This window comes from Mesoplodon mirus (genome assembly GCF_964341445.2).
Source record: "Mesoplodon mirus genome assembly, chromosome: 14".
NCBI classification, from domain to species: domain Eukaryota; kingdom Metazoa; phylum Chordata; class Mammalia; order Artiodactyla; family Ziphiidae; genus Mesoplodon; species Mesoplodon mirus.
Window position 1 is genome coordinate 11,969,570 of NC_138990.1, and position 19,220 is coordinate 11,988,789.

General features: G+C 52.8%; 1 protein-coding gene across 1 annotated transcript in view; it reads left to right on the forward strand.

Moving 5' to 3' along the window:
- Positions 1 to 18,834, forward strand: part of PAX8 (paired box 8) — a 58,268-nt gene extending 39,434 nt beyond the window's left edge. Inside the window, exons 8-12 of the mRNA XM_082642787.1 lie at positions 1,284 to 1,404; positions 1,861 to 2,067; positions 9,143 to 9,244; positions 16,139 to 16,225; positions 17,691 to 18,834. Coding sequence (XP_082498913.1) covers positions 1,284 to 1,404; positions 1,861 to 2,067; positions 9,143 to 9,244; positions 16,139 to 16,225; positions 17,691 to 17,767 — 594 coding nt within the window. The 3' untranslated portion in view covers positions 17,768 to 18,834. The remainder of the gene's footprint in view (positions 1 to 1,283; positions 1,405 to 1,860; positions 2,068 to 9,142; positions 9,245 to 16,138; positions 16,226 to 17,690) is intronic.
- Positions 18,835 to 19,220: the final 386 nt, after the last annotated feature.

Consider the following 19,220-nt stretch of genomic DNA (forward strand, 5'->3'; position numbering starts at 1 on the left):
ATTGACTGCAGCTTCCAGAAGTGCCTGGCACACAACCAGAAACTGCTGTGGCTCCTTGGAGAACCCAGCTCGATGGAAATCATTGAAAGCGATTGCCTTTAGAGGAGCCGTTATGTAACCACGGAGCAAGCCTTGATTTCAGTTTTGCACACTAGTTCACACAGGGCATTTGTGACGTGTGTGATCCATGTATGGGGAGCAGGTGTGAGCACACACCTCGTGCCCTGGTGGGAGGGAGTCATGGTGAGGGGTGATGTACCGTTGCCTTTAATTGAACAAGTTCTTCTTGGAGGCCATCTTAGGAGATGGCCTGCTCATGTCAGGGGAGGCCGAGTGAAATCTAAAATGAGGTCATAACTAAGAAAATCCCCAGGTACCTGATAAAGAATCTTTTAAACAAATTAACCCCCTACAATCTTCAAGCTGAATGTGCACATTTATATTTGCTTGGATATGGGGCGGGGGGAGAGAAATCCACCTATTCTGCTGGGGTATCGGGTGTGTCATTTTATTGAAGGAGAAAATGCCTGGGTCAGGAACTGCTGTCCTCGATTTAGTCTCTGTCTCATACGCACCTGGGACATTTACCTCTCTGGGCTTCAGGCTCTCGGCATATAAAACAGACCTAATATTGCTCACCCATGTCACAGGGCTGCTGGGGGCAACGGATCAGGATAACACAGGCAAAATCTAATGTCCGCTCTTTGCAAGTGTAAGAAGTGGTCATGATGTTACCCACTGCAGAGCAGCGGTTGACAGCATGGGCCCTGGAGCCAGACCCCTGGGGTTTAAATCCTGGCTCGGCCCCTGTGAGAGTGTGGCAAGTTTCCTGACCTCTCTGTGCCTGCATTTGTGATCTGGAGAAGAATAACTTAATGAATGGAGCAAAGCAACCTGAACAGTCTCCTGTGCCAACTGCCCCAGCCCTGCATCCTGTTCTCTGTGGGCCCAGACAGGGTGAGGAGACCAGGAAGGAGCCCAGCGTCCAGGCAGGGCGTGGTCCTTGGAAGGAGCTGCTCTGTTCTGTGCCTGGCCTGTGCACCACTAGCCGGCATTGAATTCCGGGGCTGCGGAAGGGAAGGTCCTGAGCCTGGGACTGGGAGGAAAACAGAAGGGCTGTGAGTCTGAGAATAAGAGCCAATTAAGCAGGCTAAGTGGAGTCGAGATTGAGCGGGAAGGGGGGACACAGGAAGGGAGTGTTTCCTGGGGAGACTGGGCCGCGGGGTTTCTAGGTGGGCCTGCGACCCACGGCCTCTGTGCACTGACTTCTTTTTGTTCGCCAGGGCCTCTACCCGCTGCCCTTGCTCAACAGCGCCCTGGACGACGGGAAAGCCACCCTGACCCCTTCCAATACACCCTTGGGGCGCAACCTCTCGACTCATCAGACCTACCCCGTGGTGGCAGGTACGATGCCCGGAATCTCCTGGGCCATGTGGCCCCAGCTGCCAGGATGGGCTGGAGGGCAGAGCTGGCGGATGGAGAGAAGGAAGGTGTTACGGCCCTGGGCCTGGAGAGCAGAGTGGGGCTCTGCTGGCTGGGCCTCCAGGCGGGTCCAGAGGGTCTCGCCTTCTATCCTCGGCCCCTCTCCTCCGCCTGCCCCCCAGCGCAGGGCACACGAAGCCGCGTCTACATTCACAGAGGCACAGCAGGGAGGTCGAGCGGCCCCTCCCCTCCTCCCGCGGCCTGAGGGGCACCGCGTAGCCCCGCCCACCTCCCCCCTCCACGCCCAGCCTCAGGGAGCAGCCCGCCCCCCGGCCCCGCGCCGCCGCACCCCTCCCGCACCTCATGGCTTGGTTTGTGCATGTTCCCACCCCATCATCTCACACCCCTCTCTCCTTGTTGTCTCCCTCCCTCCGGCAGATCCTCATTCACCCTTCGCCATAAAGCAGGAAACCCCCGAGGTGTCCAGTTCTAGCTCCACCCCTTCCTCTTTATCTAGCTCCGCCTTTTTGGATCTGCAGCAAGTCGGCTCCGGGGTCCCAGCAGGTGCCTCGGTCCCGCCCTTCAATGCCTTTCCCCATGCTGCCTCCGTGTACGGGCAGTTCACGGGCCAGGCCCTCCTCTCAGGTACGACAGGGAGGTCCCGGGCTGTGCAGCCATCGTGGGGGGAGGGAGGGGGGTCCTCAGGGCCGGACGCCGGTCCCCTGCTGTGGGTCCAGCCCCCTCTCCGGCCCCCAGTCCTCTCCACCATCACCCCATTTCCTGATTCCTCCGGCAACTTGTGGAGGTGCCAAGATGTTCCCCCTCCGAGCCTGCAGAGTCAGACCGTCGGGGTGGCAGGCACTCTGGGGGTGCCCGGCAGATTTCCAGAACCTCCACCCAAGGCCCCATGGAAGAACAGGGACCCTAAGGCCAGGAGCCAGGCTCCGTAAAGCCCTGAACACTTGGTCTGGGTAAAACATACAAAAGAAGGAAAAAAGAAAACTTTGGAGGGAGAAAGGCATTGGCTTTGGGAGCCAAATTCTGGATCAAATTTCTAAAGACAGAGGGTAAGCCCCAGTTGGATCTCCATAGTGTAACTCTCCTTGTGCCCAGCTTAAGAGTGTCACCCTTGGAGGACACTCAAGCAGAGTGACTCACCAACCCAAGAGAGGGGGGAGCAGGGACCTCCCATCAGGAACCTCATCCAACTCAAAACATTTAAAGCTGGAAGCATCTTAGGGGCATTTAGACCAAATCTCTCCTTACACTGATGGGCGACAGGCCCAGAGAGAAGGGCCTGGCCGAAGTCCCTGAATAGGACCATGGTGAGGGCTCCGCCTGCATGCAGCATGTGGGTCAGACCCCAGCAGAGCTGGGTCTCCCTGGCAAAAGGACATCAGCCCGTCTAGCCAGGGTCTGAGCAGTGGCTGAAAAAGTCGGAGGTGTTTGGCTTGGCCAGGGAGAAGGCCTGAGGTGGAGTGAGGGGTAGGGATGGGGGGGCAGAGACCCATAACAGTCTTCAGGTATCTAAAGGGCTGCCACAGAGATGAGACAGTTTCAGATGTGGGTCCAAGGCATTGAACCAGGACCCATGGGGGAAGCCAGGAGTGGGCCAGCCCTTCTGGACCAGTGGTTTTCAAACTTGCTGGACCTCGCAGCACTCTCTTGAAATGAAACCTTTGACAGAAGCCAGGTATCCAAACCAGACAAATGAAGAGCTGCTCTGTCTGAAGTAGGGGCTCTGCCCACGGAAAGCCCTTGGACTTGAAAATCACTGCACCAAAAGAACCAGACCTCTGCCCGCCCAGAGGGACCACACGGTCCTCTTATTCAAGTTCACTGACCCTTTCTTGTAACTGTCTGTATGTTTTATGTCTGTCTGGCACCTAGGATTTTTTTTTTTCCTCTGTGCATCCCTGCGTCTAATGAGGGAGGTCCTCTTGGAAGAGGTGGGCACAGAGACAAAGGATTCATAAAGGAAGCCCAGTGTGTGGGCAGAGAGGCAATGTGTAAGGGTCTGAAGCAAGGAGGAAAGTGTTGATTCAGTGCAGAATTTCAAAAGAGGGTGAAGTCAGCGGAGATGGGTCATTTGTTTTGACCAAAGTGATTAAAGAAGAAAACTCTGTGAGCTGAGTGAAGTGATGTCAGCCAGAGAAAATGGGATGGGGAGGGAGGGAGGGGGGAATAGAAGAGACTCACATCCACTGTGGGGTGGACCGGCCCAGTCACCGGGCAAGACTGCCTGCCTTGTGCGCATGGTGGGCCGGGGCCAGGAGGGCTGGGATGAGGCAGGTAAGGGATGAGGGTGTGGGTGAAGCATGCGGTGACGGGGAGCAGTTCTTCACTTGCAGTGGGAGCTGTGGAGAGTCTTGGCAGGACCAGCCAGAGAGGAGCGGGAGGGACACAGGGCAGTGGGAAGCAGATATATCAGAGCACAGACCTGGGTGGTGGTGTGAAGTGTGGTGGCAACAGCTCAGTGCAAAGTCCCTGCCCCAAAGCTCCCACGCTTTCTCCCCTTTTAGGGCTTCAAGCACCCCCAGCCACCATGCAGTCACATCAGGGCTGATGCTTCCAACTTCTGTGAGCTCTTAGTTTAATCGATGTGCCCCCTCTCCGAGCCAGCTGCAGGACTGGGAGGTCAGGCCCCCATGGGACAAAGCAGTGGGCAGCAGACACCCAGTGGTCATTTAGACAGCTGGCCCCCGGAGCCAGGCCCAGGTGAGGCCGATGTGCAGGGTGTGACCCCCGTGAAGTCTGCAGAGCCCAGCCTGAGGGCTGAAGAGGCACCCCCCCCCCAGAGGCAGGGGCTCTGAGAAGAGCAAGCAGTGGCCAGGCTTGGAGCGGCTGGGTCCAGGAGGTTGCCGAGAACAGGAGGCAAGTCAAGGCCGCAGTTCACAGAGCTAGGCCCGCCCCGTGGATCAGGCACAAGGCCCATGATGGCAGAATCCGTGCTGAGCCCATGTGTTGGCCTGGAGCTCCTGAAGGAGTGTCCCCCCTGCCGCCTCTGGTCAAGATTGGACCTAAATACTTCCCACGTGGCTGAGCCACAGTGAGCGGACTTGGGGGGACACGGCAGAGAGAAAGCAGCTTAGGAGGGGAATGATCTGGGAGTTCCCTGGAAGTCCAGTGGTTAGGACTTAGCTCTTTCACTGCCGTGGGCCTGGGTTCAATCCCTGGTTGGGGAACTAAGATCTTACAAGCCATGAAGCACAGCCAAAAAAAAAAAGGAGGGGAATGATCTCAAGAGTCTGGGGGCTGGAAACCTATCCAAAGGAGGAAGAGGTGAGCTTGAAAAAAACAAAAGGAAGTCCAGACCAAGTTAATCCGAGGTACTGCTGCTGCAGACAGAGGAGACGAAGGAGGACCAGGCGAATTTTCATTCCATAATGAGATGTCACCTACGTGAACCCTCCCAGCTCTCCTCCTCCGAGTAGCTTCCTATGGACCTTGCCTGCCACCTCCCGCCAGGTCTCTGCCCGCCTCCCTGGGGTCAAGTCCCCTCCCAGCCCAGTGTCTCTGCCAGTACGATGTCCGGGGTGGTATTATCCGCGTCTCAACTTCTCCCTAATCAGCCAAGAAAGAAGAAACCTCGGGGTTTGGGGAACAGGAGGATTGATCCTAACTCTACTCCCAGTTCCCATCAGATGCCCCAGTCTGGGGTCCCAGCACACTGGCCGAGAGCAGTATTGAGGCTGTCCTTGTCCTGGCTGTTCCAGGGCTGAGTCCCGCTCAGCTGATGAGAAAGCCCTGACTTCGGTTTTATCATCAAAGTGCCCATGACCCGCCTCCATCCTTTTGTGCAAAATTATATTTAATCCTGCCAAAGAGATTTCTGGATTGCCATAAATTCTCCTTGCTATCAGAGCAAGATAAGGAGTTGAAAAGAGGTCACAGAGAGGGCAGACATCAAAGGGAGCGGATAAAATGGTCTGAAATCACCTCTACCCTCAGAATTCCTGCAAGTCCTGGCTCTGATCCTGGCCTCTACCGATATTTAGAACATTTACCGGTATTTCTGGGGTGCTAGTGTTCTCTGCTAAAACCCCATTTCCCAGCCAGTCAATGTAGACCTGTGTCTGTGTCAGCTTCTTAAACATAGGACTGTAGTGGAAGTATATTTGAGTACAGAGGAGATGGAATTACAAACCAAAGATAAACTTGTGGTGAAGAGCCTTAAAAATCAATTAAGTCCATAAAATAGGCTGTGAAAGGGTGCCTCCGCCTTATGGCTTCTGTGGTTTCATTTCTAAGAAGGTTGCAAAGTTCTTGGCTTTGGGAGAAACCCACATATTTAAGGAATTGAAGCAGAGTCTTGCGAGATTGGTGGGAAAGTTGATGGTACGGAGTCCGGGTGAAGGCCGTCCTGAAGACTGTCTCAGCAGGCTTTTCAAGGGGGCCAAGCTTCAGGGGAGGAAGGCTTCAGGAGTTTGCTCCAGCATCTGATTCAGAAACCTCCATCCCACTAGGAGAAAGTTAGGTGACTAAGGGGAGACGAAGATGAAAAATCTCAGAATACAGGGGAGTGAGGCTGGTGAATTCAGTTTCCCAAGGAGCAGTTTGGGAGCTAGTTCTCGTGGGATGGGACCCATGGGTGCAACGGTGACTAAATTAAGTTGTGGCTTAAGGGGAGTTTGCACCCTGGTGGTCTGCCCGCTGAGCTGCAAAGCTCAAGAAGCAGCAGGACCAGGTGATGGAAAGGGACAGGATAAGAGGAGAATGAAGGGGAATGTGGGACCACAGGGCTCCAGGGCCGGAAAGAGCTCTGTAGAGCCCCTAGGCCAACCCTAGCCAATAGGTGGCCTGAGAGCCAAGCTATACCACCAACCCCAATCACAGCAGACACAGATGCGGCCTCAGAATCCTTCTCAACACAATGCACCAGGAAGCCCCCTACCAATCAGTCAAATATTAATTAAGGTGAGCCCAATTTATAATCTGTCATCTAGCCTAGCTCCTCTTGAGACAGACGGGAAGGTGCAGGTCAGGAAAATTAAGTACTTTGTTCCTCAGCCACAATCTGGACCTAGATGTCTGTCTGTCTGTCTGTCTGTCTCTCTCTCGGAAGTAGGGAGGGAAGAGGAAAGGGAAAAGGCATCAGGCCTGAATGAGCCACCACCCTCTTCCATCACTCTCCTACTCATGTCACGTACACCATGTGTCCTCCTCCTGCCCACACAGGCTTCATGTCACTCCTTGCCTCTCATGGGCTCTGGTACCTGACCAGGGGCTTCATCCAAGGGTCCAAGGGGCTGAGTCTGAGAGCTGATCGTATTGCAGTCTTTTTCGAAGAAAGATCAGATTTTCCCTTGGTATATCTTCTGCCTACTTCTCCCTATCCTTCTAAATATATTGAAATTTCCCTTTCCTCACCTGTGTGGCCAAGCCCTCATTTGTTCAGGCCTGTGTCAAGTGAACTGGACCCATCTGTCGGATTCCAGTGGGTTCCTTTCTGTTTGGTCCAGCACTGACCACTGCTGGACATTATACTCAAACAAATTAGGAAATTAGGCGGTGTTGTTCATTTTTACAAAAACATTCACACAATTTTAAATAATAAACCGATGGCTCCTTTCCAATAGGATTTATTCTATAAGGTTTCCCTTGACATGTAACAATTTATAGAATGTGTCCTTTGCACGAATCAGTGTTCACCTGTGGCATGTAACCTTAGCTCTGAATTATGCTGATAACATTCTGGTAATAGTAACAAGGTGTATAAGGCTACTCTTATTTTTTATCCCATTTTGCATGTGAAGAAACTGAGGCTTGAGGTACGTAGGTGGCTGGTCTCGGGCACTTGGAAAATTAGTTGTAGAAGCAGAATGAGGACCAAAGTCCTCTGGTTCCTGGACCCTTCCCTGCAGAGGAAAGGCAGAAGTCCAGTAGGCCTGGTCTTGTTTGTTGACCGCCCCCCCCAGACTTGGACTTGGCTCCAATGCCCATCCCAGTCTATCCCCATCATGACGTAGCGCCTAGCCTTGCTAATTTAGCATTCTTGCTTACTGCTGTATCCCCAAGTGCTTTGAAAAGTGCCTAGGATATCAGAGTTACTCCATCAGTATTTGTCCAATGAATGAACGGTCTTCAGGGAACCTCTAGAACTAGAGGTAAGGAGGGAGATACTGCTGTATTGACAACTTACAGGGTTCCATGCGAGGTACCTTCCCTCCCATTGTTACTAGGCACCCCCTGAAGCGCCCGACATATGAAGGGCCTCGGGGGGATGGATGGGAGGAAAGTTGGACAAACAGTGCCATGGAGGGGGTGGACTCGGTAAGCTGGTTGACAGAGGGTCACAGGGAGGCTATGGAAGTCCTAGCCCCCAGTGTGGAAAAGGTAAAGGCATTCTGGTAATGGTGATAATCTAACACACAGGTTCTCATTCAGAGGTGATTTTGCCCCCCTGGGGACATATGACAATATCTGGAGACATTTTGGGTTGTCACACTGGGTGGGAACTGCTCCTGGCATCTAGTGGGTAGACCCAACATCCTATAATGCACAAGACAGTTCCTCACAGACAATTATCTCTCCCCAAGTGTCAATAGGTCTGAGGTTCAGAACCCTTGTAAAAACATCGCCACAAGCTAGGACGACCCAATAATTTCATCATTCAAACTGGGGCATTTTGAGAGTGGAATGGGAGTTATTCATAAATGTGCTGGGACAGTGTTCAGGACCTGGGCAGAACAGGATGTCTTGTCACCTGGCCAAGAGTCCTTGGATGAGGCAGAATCTCATGGGCCTGCAGGACACGGGGCAATGGAGGAAGGGCCAAGGGGGAAGCATTGTGGTTGTTGGCACGTGGTGTAGATGGAGAGAAACTCAGCAGGTCAGGTGGGGTCTCCAGAATGGGAAGGTTTGACTACCTGATGTGGAGGAGAGGCAAAGCCAGGGAAATCAGGACTTCACAGAGCAGCCTCTGTGTCACCAAGGCCAGAGTATTACCCACAACTTATAGATAAACAGAGAGAGAGATGGTTCTTTTCAGGAATGGCGTGGACAGATGTCAGTGGTTCACGGGCCTGTGTAAACACGGTCTGTCAGCCCACATCTCCTTTCCACGTCAGGAAGAGGCGATATGTTTCACGTCTCTTGCAACTCTGATAGGTTGTATCCACCTGAAAGGCCAGGTCGAGTGGCAGGACCCTCCCTCTGGCTCAGCGGCAAAGAGTGCAGTGATTGATTAGCAAGATCTGCCACAGGTTTGGAAAAGGAGAGTGATGGGCCACCAGGCCACACCTTTGCCATCCCTTCATAGGGCCTTGTTCCTGGTTCTCCTCGGAGCTGGAGATGTGAGCTTTGAGTCCAGTGGCCTCTAATGTATTTATTTAGGTCAAGCTGTGCTGGCTGCTATGTGGATGCCAGGGGGGACCACAAAGACCCAGAAGACATAGCCCTCAGCCTCCCTCCAATACCATGACATTTTTATGGATGAATAAGATTTGTGTAAATAAAATCATTGGAGAACAGGGAACCATAGAGGACTGCAGTAACCAGGACACCCTGCATGGTGGAGCCTGTGGCCTGGTCAAGGCCAGCAGAGGAGAGAGGAGCCTGGGCTCAGAGGAGGAGGGCGGGGGAGGAAGTGGGTTTGGAGAATGACTTGGGAGAGAGCAGGAATGGCAGAGGGAAGGCTTGCTGAGCCTCAGGGGAGCAAGACAGTAAGTACAGGAGCCCACAGTGGCCCACCTGATGACACTTTGCTGTATTTTTCCAGGGCGAGAGATGGTGGGGCCCACGCTGCCTGGATACCCACCCCACATCCCCACCAGTGGACAGGGCAGCTATGCCTCTTCTGCCATCGCAGGCATGGTGGCAGGTAAGGGGAGGGGCTGGGCAGGAGGGGAAGCATTGCAAAGAGGAAGTGGTGGCCCCAGGCAGAGCAAGAGAGGGCAAGAGGTGAGCTGTGCCCCTCGCACAGGCTTCCCAAAGGGCAAGGAAGGGTGGACTGAGAGGTGCATCTTCTTATAAATGCCTGGAGAAGAGACTTCAGTGCAGTCCTGGCTCCATAACTCTCTCCAGCTCAGCCCCAGCATCTTCTTCCCAGATGCTCCTGTTTTACCCACCATGATGAAAAGGGAGGGACTGAGACAGACTGGTGTTCAAATCGGAACTCTGCCATTTCTTCCAGTGATGCAGTGAGCCTTGATGGAGAGGCCGCTGGGGGCCATCAGAACACTGTGAGCTAAACCTAAGCCTAGCCTATAAGCAACCCGTGGTCTCCCAGTTCTTTAACTCTGGTGAATCCCAGTTTACCCTTTCTGTAAAATCATGACCTGGGCAGAACAGGATGTCTTGTCACCTGGCCAAGAGTCCTTGGATGAGGCAGAATCTCATGGGCCTGCAGGACATGGGGCAATGGAAGAAGGTACAAGGGTGAAGCATTGTGGTTGTTGGCACGTGGTGTAGATGGAGAGAAAATCAGCAGGTTAGGTGGGGTCTCCAGAATGGGAAGGTTTGACTACCTTCCCATTTTGCATGGGAAGGTAGTTTGCATGGTGTTGGTGATGATGGCAGTGAAGATGGTTGAAATACAACCTTCTTCACACCTCACACTCACTCAACCCTGCACAGGCAGGACCCGTGGCCTGAGAACTCCAAAGGTACTATAAAGTGTGAGATGAGCTGGGAGTACTTCTCCATCATCACTTGGACTGTTCTGGAATCCTCCCTGCCAGTCACTGGGGTCTCTTTGTCCACCAGTGTGGTCCTCACCCAGCAGTGACCCGGGGTATCAAGGTCTGGACAAGTGAGGACAATGAGAGTTTCTTTGGACGAGTCTCACTCTTTTAGGAAACATATAGGAAGGACCCCAGGATGGATAGGGTCGAATAGAACCATTTGCACTGCCCAGAGAGGCCTGAGGACCTGGAGCTTCTGGAAGGGGCGCTGAATCAATCAGGGCATCTGTGACCTCCCTGCCAGCCCTGGACCAGCCTCTCTGGCTTTGACTCCAGAGACTCAAGGCATTCACCCAGGCCTGTATCCCTCCCCCACTGGCAGGGGTTATTCTTTACCAGCCACCCACTCGGGTGCCCTGTGCGAGGCAGGTGGGCTGGGCTCTCCTGGGCAGAGGGAGGGGAGGGAGGAGCGCGGGAGGGAAGGAGGCTCTGCGCTCCCTGGGAACCCGCTGAGCTGGCACTTGTTGCTGCCTGGTTACCTTGGCGATGTGCTTAATGCAGCGTTGAAAATACAGAATACTGACTCCTCTCTCCCTCCTGGCCCCAGACTCCCTCCCTCCCTCCCTTCCTCTTCTGGAGCGTGAAATGAGATTGGTCCAGATAAAAAAGGAAAAGATTTGGTTATTTTTTTAAGAGTGTGGATAATGGGGCCTCTCAATCAAAATCCCAGGCTCCAGTCAGCTCCCCCCATTCCCCTTCCAACCTCTCCACCTTTCCCTGCCGCCTGCTTAGAAGAGGAGGAGGAGACGTAAAGCACAGGGCTTTTCTCTTAATTATGGATCGTTCCTGGGGGCAGGCCCAGGGCAAGGGGTGGTTCCTGGGGCCCAGAGTCTGACCTGTGAGGTAGCTGGAAGGCTTGGGCCTCTCATCAAAGGCCCCCAGGTTGTTTCCATAAAGACCTCACCCTGAGTAGGTGTTGTGGAAAAAAAAAATAATAATAACACAGGTACAGCATGGACTGCAAAGTGAATTCCAAGAGGGGGCTTGCCTGGCAAGGTGGATGGGCTCCCAGTAAGTTACATGCAAATCAGTTTTCAGAAAATGCAATGTTACTTAAATGCATCCCTGGTTCCTAGGAACTCCATGGTGCAAATGAACTCTTAAGGAATTTTTTTGTAGAAAAAGTATTCGTGTCCATCTCTTACCAGTGGTTACAATCTCCAAGTTGACTGAAGCGAGATTCCTTCCATTAAAATCAAACCTTCCTTGAGCACCTACTGTGTGCTAGGTACAGACAAAATGCTCAAAGCAAGGCATACCAATGACATTCTTCAATCAGTTGTGGAAGGAAGGAAGAGATCATTTGTCAGGCACTTTCTGTGTGCCTGGCCATTCAGAGGAATACATTTATTTCTCATTTAATCCTCACCATAAGACTGGGAAGCTGGTATGATCTTAGTTTTATGTAGATAAGGAAACAAGCATAGAAAAGCGAAGTAGTGTGCTCGGGGTCATAACCATACTAAGTGGCTGGGTTGTTCAAACACAGTTTTTTTGATTTCAAATCTAGCATTCTTTCAGATCTAGCATACTACACCACGCTGCTTCCCACCAAACCAGAAATAATGACATGTGTTTTAGGAGAGCAACATAGGACCCAGATCAGGGCACAGATTTCTCTTATCCATTCATCTTCTGTTGTGCCTTCTGATTGTTGTTGCTGTTGTTCCTGTCTCATCGATCCAGTTAATGACCCTCTAACCAGTTCTGGAGCTGTACCGAGAGCTCCGATAGATGGATCCATCCACCCATCTCTCCATCTTTCCATCCATTCATCTTTACACACATTTTTACATACGTCCGTGTATCTTCTCATCTATTCTTCCATCCTTCTATCATTCATCCTTCTATTCATCCATCCATCCACCCATCCATTCACCCATCCTTCTATCCATCCATCCCTTCTTCTATCCTTCCATCATCCATCCATCTATCCATCCACCCATCCATTCATCCATCCATCCTTCTATCCATCCTTCCATACATCTTTTCACGTATCCATTCTTCATCTATCCATTATCCACCCTCTCAACCATCCTTGCATCCTACCATCCATTCACCATGTTTCACTTAACAAAGAGTGGTTGAGGATCTATGGTATGGGATGCTGGGGATCTAGCAGTGAACAAGACAGGTCCCTCGATTTATGGAGCTTACAGCCTAATAGTGGAGAAAAAAGTGTAGTAAAAAAGTCAGTGAATGAATAAACAAGATAATTTCAGATAGTGATAAGCCCTGGGGAGACAATAAAATGGGGTGATGTAATAAAGAGCCACAGGGAGAGAAGATAACTACTTTAGATTGGGTGATCCGGAGAGGCCTCTCTGAGAAGGTGTTCAAAGTGGTCAGCCAAGTGGTAAACTGGGGCAGACCGACCCCAGCCCAAAAGAACAGCAAGTGCAAAGGCCCCAAGGCAGGAACTAGTGTAGCATGATCACACAAAGAAAGAGGGTGAAATATCTAAGACCAGTGAATGAGTGGCGAAAGCGCTACAGAATGAGGAGATGTTGTTTGTGGATGGGTCGAATTTTAAAGCTACTCAGGCCGCTGGGAAAGCAAATTGTAGACAGTCAGGAGAGGAAGCACAGAGACCAACGGACCAACTGAAGGACAACTGCAGTAGCTCGTACAGGACATAACAGTGGTGTGGGCCATGGAGGTAGCAGGGGAGGAGAACAGAGACGCTGAGGATGGATTTTGGTGGTAGAACCAACTGCACTTACTAGTGAATTGGCTGCTTGTAAACAAGCGTGAGTCCCTGGTTTGGGGCTTGGGGAACGGCATGGACGGCGGTGACAAGTATATATGTGGGAGGTTAGAAGAGGAAGGGTAGAGCACTCGGCATGTGGGAGTCAAGAGTTCCATTGGGCCATATGAGGATTGAGACACCGCCTGGATAACCAGTTGAATACATCCGTAGGCACATGATGTGTGTCTGAAGTCAGGAAAGAATCCTGGCTAGGGCATACATCTCAGCCATTGTACAAAGCGGTTATGTAACGCCAAGGGATTACACAAGATCACTAGAAAGAGAATGTGAATGGAAAATCACAGAAGGCTCACAAACCAAGCCCTGGGCTAGTCTTCAACATTCAGAGACGTAGCAGAGAAGGAACGAGCAGGGCCCGTGAGTCAGAAAGGCCCTTGGGTTAGGAGGCAAACCAGGAGAACTGGCATCATGAAACCCAGAGGCACGGAGGGAGTGGTGAACTGAATCAAAGCCAGCTAAGAGGTTGAGGAGGGTGATGGACATGGAGGTGACCACTGGAGTGATCGGGGTAGAGGTCGTGGAGATGTGAAGAGATCAGCGTTGGCCTGATTGGAGGGGGATGAGGAGGTGAGGGCAGAGACCATGGAGCGGAGAAGGGCTGGTAGCTGGAGAGGCATGTGGGGTAAGAAGAGGATTTTTAAAAGAGAAGATGGCAGAGCCTGTGTGCTGGCTAAGGGAGTGATGAATTGGAAAGGGAGACGTTGATGAAGAGTACAGAGAAGGGATAAACTGTAGGGACCAAATCCTCAGACAGGGGAGTGAGGCAGGATGCAGAGCAAAGAGGATGGGTTGGCCTTTCATGGGTGCAGGGACATTTCATCTGCTTTGGCTGCAGGTGGGTTGACAGATCTGGTGGTGGGAGGATGCTGCACCCAGGGGGTGTACCACCTCCTGCGTACCGTACCCTACTCCAACTTCTAAGTGACCGAAGCAGATAGGTACTCTGTAAGTGTGTGTTGGATAAGTGAATAAGTGAGCAAGTGAGTGAGTGAATGCATGAAGAAGTAACACGGCGAGAGGGCAAACACATTGAACTTTCCACCTCTCTTCCTGTCCTTTGGAGCCGCTGAGGTTGGCATTGGGTGAGGTGGGGTCAAAGCCCGAGGGCGTTGCTGGGCAACCAACGTAGAATCGGCTTCTTCCAGGGTGCGCTGAACCCAGCAGTAAGCAGGACAGGTCGCATTGTGAATACAGGAAAAAGTACTGGGGGCTAGAGTCCTAGCAGGCTCTAAGGGAGCATGTGGCCTTGGGCAAATGTCCCTCTCTGGGCAGCAGTTTCTTCATTTGTGAAATGAACGGTTGGATGAGATCATTTCTTTTCTTTTGTTGTTTTTTTTTTTACTATATTTAATTTTACAAAATTCTTTTTGATGTGACCATTTTTAAAGTCTTTATTGAATTTGTTACAATATTGCTTCTGTTTTATGTTTTGTTTTTTTTGCCTCGAGGCATGTGGGAAGCTAGCTCCCCGACCAGGGATCGAACCCATACTCCCTGCACTGGAAGGCAAAGACTTAACCACTGGGCCGCCAGGGAAATCCCTGGATGAGATCATTTCTTAGTTTCTGTCTTTCTGTATGTATCCCTTTGCTTTTCTTCTCCCTCCCTTCTTATACATGTACTTGTTGGGCTCCTGACCTGTGTTAGACTTAGGCCCCGCCCCTAAGGAACTTCCTGTTACCACTGCCTATGCTGACCCCCTGGACAAGGACCAGGTTACTACCTTCCTCTGCTTCAGGCTCTTCCTCCTCGCTTCCATTCCTGCTGTGCAATTGCCTTCTTCTATGGCAGGGAAGAAGCCCCTACTGACCCCAGCTCAGGCTTTAACACTGGTTGGATGACTGGTGTGAGGCTCTACTGAGCTTTATTTTAGTGCCTACCTAATGGGAAAATCATAAAAGCTGGCATTTCTTGACTGCTTCTTATATTCCAAGCATGGTGCTCATTAAGCATTTGATGTGTGTTATCAAATTGAATCTTCAGCAAAACCCCATGAGATAGGGACAATAATCTGCCCCATTTTACAGATGAGGAAACCAAGGCTCAGAGGGGTTCAGTGACTTGTCCAAGGTTGCACAGCTAGGAAATGGAGCATGGAGATTTGGGTCCAGGCAGGCCAGCTCCAGAGCCAGGCAGCTTTGAGCCTCTCTTCTAGACTCTGGGAAGGAGATCAGGAAGGAACCACAGAAAGCACAAGGCTCACAACAGCAGATCAGATTCTGGAAGGCCGTGTGGATTCACCAGAGCTCAGGGTTGGCGGGAACCTGGCTTTGTGGATGAAATTGTCTCCTAAGTACATAAATGGATGATCTGGAACTTCAAGTTAAGAGCCCTCAGGTCAACTTCTGCTCTGTCATTTCCCAGCTGTGTGATTTGAGGCCCCCTACTCACTGGTGCCGTACTCCAGTTGCCTCTTCTATAGAGGCTACTGATGAGCACTTCATCGGAAGGTTATGAGAATAAAGGGGCTTACTGTGTGGGAAAGTGTTTTGCCAACTTTACGCTCCGTCCCAAGCCCCAGCAGTAATTGCGGTGGTCTGCTTTGTTATTTAAGGGAATTCTTAAGTAATTTTTTTGGTAAGTAATTCCATTGGTGAAGCCAAGAATCCACTCGCAGAAAGAGGTGATCTGATTTGCTTTGTGTAAATCGTGCACTGAATTGGCTTGCAGTGGCAGATTTGAAATGAGACACACATCTCTATGGAGCAAGTCCCAGGACACAGATGCCCTCCCCTCTCCTTCCCTTCATCCTCAGCAAACCCCCCCCCAACCAAACACACGCCCCTCCCTAACAAACCATACTTAGGGAGGCTACAAAGCTTATCCTTACTGAGTCCTTCCATGACCCCTAACCCCTCTCACTCCCATTGGCCCTTCCTGGAAAGACCTTTTTACAGAAGGTCCAGGCAGCAGCAGAAGTGGTTAGAACCTGGGCCCTGGTCACAGCACAGCTTCCAAATTCCACCAAACCCTCCAGCTGTGTGAGCTTCTGCAGATCCCCAAGCCTCTGTTTCCTCATCTGGCAAATGGGCACAATACTAACATCTACCTCCTGGGGGTCCTGTGAGGGCTGATCTTGATGGGGCAGGACCTCCAGTTCCTGATGGAAAAGGCACTGCCCCAAATGATGCAGACTGAGGGGCCCTCGAAGGACTGATGGAGGAGGACTCGCTCGATGCCTGCCCTGCAGACCATTGTCCCCCATCCCCAGCCTTCCACTGGTGCCTCCACCTCATGGGTCTCTCACATTCTCTTCCCACAGGAAGCGAATACTCTGGCAACGCCTATGGCCACACCCCCTACTCCTCCTACAGCGAGGCCTGGCGCTTCCCCAACTCCAGCTTGCTGAGTAAGTTGCCTCTGGGGCTGCCCAGGCCCTCTGCTCTGCGGTGGTGGTGGTGGGGGGGGTGGGGGGGGTGGGGTGCAAGGCTGAGCCAAAAGTTGTCTGAGACCTGGGAGGCCCCAGTTAGATGGAGGGCCCGGGAAGACAGGTGTTTTCCGTAATCCAAGCAGATAGAGGGAAGGCAGGGTACCGGGTTACCTGGGAGAAGAGGCAGGAGAAAGAGAGACTTCCGTGCATCACTCTCTCTCTTCTCCATCCCAAGGCCATTTCTATTACATCTTTTGTTTTGTGTAAGATTCAGGGCTCAGGCTTTGGGAGGGCAATGGTGAGTGGACTCCAGAAAAGTCTTGGAGGGGGACTCCCTGCCTTCAGGGACTTAGAGTCCCACAGCTGCAGACGCTGTCGCAGGGGCGCCCTGCAGGAGTGCCAGCTGCCCTGCTGGGGAGCACCCTGATTGCGAACAATGCCATCCTGTCGCCCGCATTAACCATCTAAGCGACTCAAAAATACTCACGATTCAGCACCTGAGCCCTTACACAGAAATTCTCTGTTCCACCACATTCCTGTTATTTGGCTTGAGATGTGGACAGGCTTCAGGAGGAACAGAGAGTGAGCTGTGGGGCTGCTCCTCAGCCCCTGTCTCCCCCTGGGCCTGGGCTGGGTAGAGAACCTTTTCAGGAAACCAGGCCCCTTAATGGGGAACGTGAGGGATCCCACTGGAGTCTCCGTGAGGGATGGCCTTAAGGGTCTCGGAGCAAACCTGAGCCGGACAGAAGCCGCAGTGCGGTACGGCCACCCGCAAGGGCGCCGTCGCAGGCCTGGCAGGACCGTCCATTCCCAAGACGCTCCCTCTCCTCCTGATGCTCCAGAAATGACTAGGAGGCTGGCTGAGCTGGGTTCTGTTTGCCAGATAAGTTCAAGCCACCCTTCTGTTCGATTTAGCCGGAAAGGCTGACAGCATTGAGACAGGCCCTTCCCATGGAACCTTCCCGGGCTGTCCGTCCTGCAGGTGTGCAGAGCTGCCCGGTGCAGGCCCTCAAATGTGCATCCCCCTTGACCGGTCAGGATCCAGTCCCCCTGCTTCCCCAGAAGAAGATCCTCTGGCCTCACACCTTTTGGGCAAGGCTGGGGAAAGCCCCAGTGATCTCCCCATGTGAACTTGGCTCTCCAGGGTCCCAAATGTAACTGCTCTCTCTTGCCCTCTCCCTGATACAAGGGTGTTGAAGGTCAAAGGAGTCATGGCGGGAGGGGCAAGAAGCCACTGTTCTCCTTCTGGCCAGAAACTCAAAGGTGAGGCCAGAGAAGGAGGAAATAGGGCCAGAGGGGAGTTAATCTTTGATGATCAGATAGGCCTGGGGATCAATGATTAACCTGTGCTGTCTTAAAGGTTGGCGGAGGCAGGGAGAGGCTGTGCGGTGCAGGTTCCCCTCCTGACCAGCAGTGTTGTTGTTCTTTTTGCGAACGTGTCCAGGTTCCCCGTATTATTACAGTTCCACATCAAGGCCAAGCGCGCCACCTACCACTGCCGCGGCCTTTGACCATCTGTAGTTGCCATGGGGACAGTGGGAGCGACTGAGCCACAGAAGGACTCGGCCTGGGACGGGCCCCAGAGAGTCACACAAAGGAATCTTTATTTATTACATGAAAAATAACCACAAATCCAGCATCACGGCTCCCTCCCTGTGTGGTTGACTCAATGAACCATGAGAGACCGGACGACGTTGGAGAAGACCACGCTGTCCTCCAGGACTCCTTAATGAGGGGCAGGAGTCCCAGGGGGACAGAACTGTCCCATTCCAAAAAGACAAACTCGGAGGAGAAGTGGGGGGGGAAAAGGGGACGGCCAGAGGCTTGAGAGGCACATGGGGCCCACGACGGGGTCAGGGACACACAGAGGCACCTTTGTGGCTCCATCACCGACACGCTCTAGCAGCCGCGGGCTGTAAGCGCTTCCGTCCAGCCCACAAGCCGCAGCGGGTGCGAAGGCTCTCCCGCACCGCTGCCTTGAGAGGCACCACCTTCTCTGTGCAGCTTGCTTGGATCTTTCTGCTCCTCTCCCTCTTGGCCCACAGGCTGAATGCTGGGTCCAGCCAACCAGGAGCTCCGCCTGGTGGTCAAGGTGGTCATCCGCCTTCCTTTTACCTGCTGCTGTGAACGTAGGAGCTCCATCCCAGGTGCTCCCCGCCACGGAACCACCCCTTGGCAGCCAGACCTCAGCCTGGCTGAGCCTACTGCAGCTTGAGACAGACATTCCAAAGCCCCCGGGCTCCTGGGGGTGGGGTGCAGCCCTGCCCAGGGCAGAGCCAGGCACAATGGCTGGGGACCCGCCTCCCCTCCCAACAGCCCTGCCAAGCCCACAGCTACCCGAGAGACCCTAAGACAACCCCCGCAAAGCCAGCCATGGCGGTTTCCTCTCTGGCTCCCACCGTTCCTGCCCTCCCCTCCCCAGGCCTGACTGTAAATACTGTAAAGGAGGCTCTGCTTGAGTCAAGCTGCCCTTTTCCTCTCAGTGACCTGTCTCCCTGCCATGTCGGGCTTCTCCCCTTGACGCTTCTTTCTTTTTTTTTAAAGACAACCCACCACTGCCACGTGACTCAATAAACCATGACTCTTAGTCTCCAGCTTTGGGGTTGGCTGGGTTTTCTCCAGAGAACCTCAGAGCCCAGTGGCCAGCGAACTCACGTTGGGGCCAGGCATTGAAAGGACCACGAATGCCCAAGGGAGAGAGCCCCTGACTTAGCATTCACCCTCTGCCCCAAAGAGATGGTCAGCACCGGGCAAATCACGTCTCCCAAGCTTTGACTGTGCCAACTCTGAGTAAACGCGAGCATCAAATAAGCACGTGGCCCAGTGCCTGGCCAATCACAGACTCCCCACAGGTAGTTGCTGTTGTAATTAACAGGAAGCCAGAGAATCAGCCAGGAAGGTTGGTGGTGGCAGATCCGGGAACAGCTCTACACTGGAGCCCACGTAAACAGCTCTTAGGATCCCTGAGGTGGGA